The following is a 7,404-nucleotide window of genomic DNA, read 5'->3' as shown; positions in this document are numbered from 1 at the left end:
ATTCTTAGTCCCGAATACAATCGAAACTTATGCATACGCACTAAATTAACATTATATTTTCCCTTCTAGTTCCATACAACTCTACGGAAAAGATAAACCTTAAAAAACAGTAAGCTCCCACTACTAAACTCTCATAATTTTGTTCTTTTATATCAATAACTCTGCATTCCGGAAAGAATTTACTTTTACTTCCGAAAACGCATATCCAGTCGTCTTCTTAACTTGAGCTTGCTGGCAGCACCTAACGAAATATTTTATCCTAGATTTTAATCTCACTGAAATGGTTCTGTCTATGAAAACAGATCTATAAAAACAATCTTTAGATTCTGATTAGAGTTATAATCGCATTTGGTTTTTTCTCATCATATGTTAACAAATACTTATTGAGAAGATATTTTAACCGTTACTCGACAGAGGACTATTTTCTACTCGGTATCGGTTATTTAATAACTAACTCAATCAAATAATTAAATTGATTCAAATAAAATATGATGATTTTTCACATTTAATATCGGTAAATCGGGGGTATGAAATGCCCCTAACTTGTATCACTTAAAGTAATATCTGATAACCCCCCCCCCCCTTCCATGTACAATATGAAGCATATTACTCTTAAGGATTTCTATAATTATTTGTTTATACGTACTTTATAGGAATGGATGTCATCTCACTCTATACCCCGATACAATCGCGTTCATAAAGTCTATCAGTAGCCAATTTTCCACGCTATAACCCCACCTCTTCATCTCTTCCAACCTACGCCACACCCCTGCTTTCTGGTTTCACATAAATCCAGTCTATTAAGCCTATTGCTCATATTTCTCTCCCCTGTTTACTGGAATTAAGTTTCCACATTTCTGTGGAGATCTACTTCATTCATTCCTAAGAGGTGGTTTTAGTTGAGTTCACGTCTTATACTATGGCTTTTGATGCCTACTGCAAAAAAAAGAAATGGATGTTAGAAAGAAAGGCGGAAGTTTTAGTTCATCTCTTTGCACTAAACAAAAACTAATAAGATAGACTCAATAAAGGATTTTTAGTTTTGGCAATACCATTTAAATTATATTTTTTTTGTGATTTTTTAACTTGACTCAACAAACTATCAATAACAAAATAAACTTCCCAAAATTTAAATCAACATAATTCTTCTAAAAAGGTTGATATGGTTTTTACCAAAACCCATATACACACAAATGCATATGTATGTATCTAAATATATTTATGTACACTATGTAATATGGTTGAATATTTTTGAAATAATTTATCATTTGACATTTTTACAACTTCCGCACTGTCCTAAAACTTCACAGAGGCCAGTGCAATCTGCGCGCAACTAATTACGCTAATGACGTGCTCATTATTCACTTCTCTTTTGAAGATAACCTCGTCCTTTTCAATTTATGCAATTTAAGAAACACGCCTTATTTATGTTTACAGAGCAACTCGAAAATTTACTTCATTTAAAGTTGTGGAAAATAAACAACTTTTGTCAAGAATATTTTTCAGTTCCAGAAAAAAATTAGTTTTTTTTGACAGCAAGAGTTCGACATATATTCTATTAAGAAGATAACTAAACTAATGGACAAAAATTTAAACCAATAATGATAATCCTATATATGAATACATGCGCCCGAGTGATAATAAGCAATATTATTATTGTATATATGCGTATTTCCTGATAGTCGTCTATTTGGCAAAAGAACATTGAAGTCAAGAAGCTTCAGATGAAAATTAAAGCATACAATTTACAAAGACTAATTTACTCAAGATCCTTATTAATTTCGGAGTAAAAAACGCATTTTTTCTAACCTCATCTAGTCTTTTGGAATCCACTTATAGAGGAACTTCATCGAAATAGAGAAACGTCGATGGTACCAATATCGAAATTCCTTAGTGAATCTTAAGAAAAATTCTACTATTATTTGAAGTTGTATCGCAAAACTATCAAATCTTAAAAAGGCATGAAAATACAAATATTTGTATAGTTAAATTAAAATCGAATACCATTTGATCTAAATCTCCAATATCCTTTACTTATAAATTATGAATAGTAATATTCATAATTTCTAACTGCATAAAACTGTGTTTGTTTGAGATGGACAAGCTCTGTATAATAATATTCTAGATCCTCCCATTTATCTTAAAGTTACCTAGTTCAATCTGATTATCAAGACTTTTGAGGACATGTTTTAAAGTGTTTTAAGGAGGGCAAAAATTATTGTTGTTGAGAGCATTGAACAACTTTTTGAAGTCGACGGAGATGTGTAACACAGTTGCACTAAATTCAACTGATTACTTGAAAAGTACATCTATATGATCGATACAACAGTTCCTGGGAGATAATACGACTTGATTAGGTGATATTATGGAATTTAAGGCACTCAATAAGTTAATCTGACTTATAATCTTTAATATATCTTCAGTTGTTTCAATTTTTAGAAAAAAAAGTTGTCCCTTTCTAATGAATTTTAACTATGCCTAAATTTTTTAATCATAGTCTGTTTATATTTTAAGATAATATATTCGTTCCCCATAATTCAGTTATGTATATTGGAGTAAATTTATGAAACAGATTAAGGCAGAAAAATTAAATCCATCCTTTCCACGATTGTCAATCTCTATTCTCCAAACCCTTTTAATAGTTCTCATTGAACCTTGTTTCATTCTTTTATCAATCAACATTGTTACTAACTATGTATTTAGTAAAACTTACGTAATCACTTTCGGTATTCTTATGACCTTTCGACCCTATAACTGTCCCGTTATTGTACGAAAAAAAAAACTTGTCTGTTTGACAAAGCCATAGACTATCTACTCCCTTTTCTAAAAGTCAAGGTAACAGATATGATATCCACTTGAATTTTATTGCGATTACCTTTGCATATTTTTGCTGTTGTTATTAAACTTTGTAATGTTTTAATTAAATAATATAAAAGCAAATAATTGCATTAAATTATTATTGAATATTTACAAAAGCACTAGGCAGACGGCTCAAATCGATTGTAAAATTTGGGACAGAATTTACCATTGTTTTGTAATTACTTTGACTGCAACAAAAGCATAATTTGTTATTTACAAAATTTAATTTATTTATTCCAATATCATATTTATTTGAAATAATTCATTTTAAATCATTTATGTTTAAAACAAATATTTAAATTTATTTTTTTTGAGTGTATATGTTCTGCCAATGTCATGCCATATTTAGTTTAAATCATGTATGAACAATGTGGATTTATGCATTTGTTATTATTTATATTTAATTTTAAAATGAAATGCGTACCCACTTTAATGCCAAATAATGGAAAAGTAATCATCATAAATTCAATTTTACACAACTAAGCAAAATAAATATGGCAAATATACTCGCAACACAAAAGGATTCGAAATTAGTTTTACCAAACCAAATAATTGAAGTAATTATAGGCGTGCTTTAAAAACCTTGGCATTTATAGATAAAAAGGGAAAATACTATATTATACTCAATATATTGAAAGACATTTTGTTTGTATTTGATCATTTCTTTAGCTTTTGTGTCCAATAATTATATTAAAATAAAATGAAAAGTTTATAAAATTTAAAAGCATTAATGTTAACTAACTAATGTTAACTAACTAATATTAGCTAAGTTCAACGAAGATAAGTTGATAACATTTTAATTAAAAATAATAAGAGAATCAAATATAGTAATTGTTAAATAATAATAGTAGTTGTTAAATATAATTTTTTTTAATTAAAAGATTAAACGATTCCAATCATAATTTACTTATAAGAACGAAAGCATCTCAAAAGGCACTAGAATACCCTAGTACCAGATCGTAAACCTTAAGACTATGCAAGAAGAACTTCACCATTATAAGAACAGATACTTTAATATTTTGGTAAACACTTTTAATAGTATTTCAGGGACACCGTTTTTATATTACGAGTAGTGCATCTGTATGATTTAAATGGTAGAAAAATGAATCATGTACTGACTCGATTCTCAACTCAGCAATCTGAAATCAACAGGACTTCAGACATCCAGTAATTTAATTAACACAGCCACTATACACAATTTTTGCGATAATTTTTTTATAGAAAATGTTAAGATACTCAGAGAAAAACTATTGCAAAAACGATAAAAAGAAAGTTAGCTAAAGAATTTCTAAATAATTTTTAATAGTTTTCCGTTACTTTAGTGTAACTATCGAATTTACGACCATTTTTTTCCGAGAAAGATAAGATCAGGTTACGTTGGAGTAGCGGCCTGGTATGCTTGAGCTCATATAATGGCCCGTTGTAGTTCCACAAGATTAGCATTTGTTCATACATAGACAAATGCTAATAGACTAGAGGTACATAGACTAGAGGTCAGCATACAAGCAACACCGAAATGCAATGACTCCCCCATTAGGTAGAGACCATTCTATAAACTTAAAACTTTCTATAAACAGCTTGGTGGATCACAGTTTCCTGTTTTCCAATTTTCTTTAAATCAAATATAGTTAAATATAAAAAATATTAGTGTATTCATGAGTTTTAAATTAGAGTCAACGAATTTCATTTATTCATTAGAGCAACAACCACGACAGAAGTCATTATAGGTTACTCTAAAGATCTGACAGCAGAATTTATCTCCCCAGTTTTACTTGGCTATACTCAGATATATTTGTTTAATTGACAGTTTAACTGCTGCTAGTAGGACGCCAAAATCTGAGAAGTTAATGTCAGGGAGCAGAGTACCTGCTTTGGCAAGCTTGTCTACCCTACCATTGCCCCAGATATCTCTGTATTTAGGAACCCATATGATTTGGACACTAAGACGCCTATGTAACTCATTGAGGAAAATGCGGTATTCCCATATTATTAGAGATGTTGCTGTAGTTCCTAACAGTGTTTTAATGGCAACAAAACCTATGACATATTCGAATTTATCGTGAATGAAAGTATTGCTTTTACGTTATAGTTCTCAGTATATCGATAGTTTTTGATTCTTTTATTGAAAACAATTTTATTACCATAACATTAATTCGAAATTTTCGTGAATAAAAAATCACTATCACTTTTTAGTTGTACTCCCCAAAATTTCAATAGTGCTTAGATAGCATTTGCATGAATAAAATTTTCAGAAAAACGATATTTTGACTTATTAAGAGTTATATTAAACTTAGAATATATATTATTAATCGCACGAAATTTCAAAATATAAATTTGTACTTTTCAAATGAAATTTATATCAAATATTTTTATAAAATTTGTCATTTTAAGAATACTCAAGCCAACACCAAGACGAATTGGTAATTCTTTAGAAAATTGCTTTACAACTAACGAATTCTGCGGAATACGCAATGGAATATGTGCACTAAACTGTATCTTTTGTAAAAAGGATGCAGTAAAGTATGACAAACGGAAATTGTAACAAATTTGTTAGAAAAATGAAAATGAGGATATATGGTATGTACGTGAATGAAAAAAAAAAATAAATAAACTGACAATATGTCACTTTTATACATTGCATACGTAAAAAGAAAACTCGTATGGAAAGTGCAGTGCATCTTGTTGTGCAAATTGCTGTGTTAAGTCTTCCTACTACCTTTGTTACATACTCCATGGAACTACTTATTTTTTTCCCATACGACAATAAAGGACATCTGCTGGAAGTTATGTTACTTTAAAAAATTGTACATGTTGCTTAACTGTTGTATTCCTTTTTATCCTGTTACAGTTTCTCACTTACGCATGAATGCTTCATGATTCTCGTTGAAACTGCAACGAATACTAAAGTTAGTAACAATTCTCTTCCTTTACAGAAAAAAATATATAAAAAAAACTTGATTTGATAGTCACTGTGTTCAATTGAAATGAAATTAGAATTATTTGTGATGTACATATTGAAGCAATTTGGGGTCACGCCATACCTTGAAGCAGTAAGCAAAACATTTCTTATATGGAGCAGTGAATCTCGTTTTGGTTTTCGTTCACAAAAAGAAAACATCAAGAACTAAACTGACATTTAATTTGAAAGAAATGACTCTAAGTATAAAGTAACAGAAATTTCTTTGAATAATCAGGGAAGATAATTATAGATTATATCGTAAATATTAGCAGACCGATTTAGAACCTGTATTAAACATTTTATACTAAAGGAATAGAATCTTATACAAAACGAAAAGAAAACTATTTTGTTATTCTAAGTTAAGTAAAATACATTGATCTTCAAAATTTAGATTCACCATTCACTGTACCAAGGTGGTAGTGCATCTTCTTCTATTGATGCGGCGGTCTTAGTTACACCTTAACTTCCCTTAGTTTTTGCTACTTGATTTTGTGCTTTCGAGCGATTATTTTCCAGTATTGTGTTCCAAGGCATCTAACATGTTCATCATCAGATTTGTCTATAACTCTTTTTTCATAATCCTTTGTTGGTGATATACTATTTTCGATCTTATCATTTAACAGGTAGTTATGCATACGACGACGAGTGCTACCCACCACCAATGGTATGACGTTCAAAATTACAGGTACCAAAGTTTTATCGTACAAACCGTTTTCTTCGGAACGCTGTAGTCATAAGCAATATAAAAGCAAATGATATTTTACGAAGAACTGATCGCAAAAAATATTATAAGAGTGAAGCTTCGATTGAGTTCCCAGCAGACACTTTAAACACGTAACATAATTATGAAATAGATTGCTCTGCAGTTATGACTTGACTTTTCCAATAATCCAAAAATCGCTAAGTAAGATAACTAATTTATATAATGCCTACAAAATATCTCCTTTTTTCAGGATTGAGGTTAGTAAGAAGTAACTAAATGCTATGATTTTGCCACATTCCATGAGAGTGCCCTGAATTCACAAAAACCAGTGTACGTTCACAGATTGGTGAATCGAATAGTAATTGTAAAATCGGTTGATCTGCAGAAAAAACTCTAATTGACGATAGATTTTTATCAAAACCTTCACTTTAATTTTTATATTTATTATTACAATAGTTTCATGCAAATTGTTACTGAGTTCTTTCTGTGCTGAAATTTTTGATAAAAGATGGGAAGACTCAACGATATGCAGGCATCTGTACGCAATCTGGCCACTTTCCACTAAATGAAAATCTAATATTCTTATTTAGATACCCCGTAGAGTTATCAGTCTTAAAGTAAGTTTACTTACAAGTCTTTTCAATCATTCCTGTTGCAGCTGTGGGGAAGACGATGAGAATGCCTCTCATCTAGTCTGTCTTTGCCCAAGTCTGACGCGGTGGCGACTCAACATTTTAGTGGCCCCCTTTCTTAAGGATCAATTACAAGACATGCCACTAAACAGCATTTTGAGATTCGCCTAACGTTCTATGTGGTTTTAAACCCTGCGTTTTCCTCTATATACGGTAACAGAATCAAGAGTGTGTCTCCTAGGAATCGCCGG

At 30.5% G+C, this 7,404-nt stretch overlaps 1 protein-coding gene across 1 annotated transcript in view; it reads left to right on the top strand.

The window, feature by feature from the left end:
- Nucleotides 1-5,401, top strand: part of LOC119666769 (NPC intracellular cholesterol transporter 1 homolog 1b-like) — an 11,446-nt gene extending 6,045 nt beyond the window's left edge. Inside the window, exon 5 of the mRNA XM_038076051.1 lies at nucleotides 5,251-5,401. Coding sequence (XP_037931979.1) covers nucleotides 5,251-5,401 — 151 coding nt within the window. The remainder of the gene's footprint in view (nucleotides 1-5,250) is intronic.
- Nucleotides 5,402-7,404: the final 2,003 nt, after the last annotated feature.

Source organism: Teleopsis dalmanni, chromosome 1, assembly GCF_002237135.1.
Source record: "Teleopsis dalmanni isolate 2A chromosome 1, ASM223713v2, whole genome shotgun sequence".
Classification (NCBI taxonomy): domain Eukaryota; kingdom Metazoa; phylum Arthropoda; class Insecta; order Diptera; family Diopsidae; genus Teleopsis; species Teleopsis dalmanni.
This window is presented reverse-complemented; position numbering and strand designations above follow the sequence as displayed.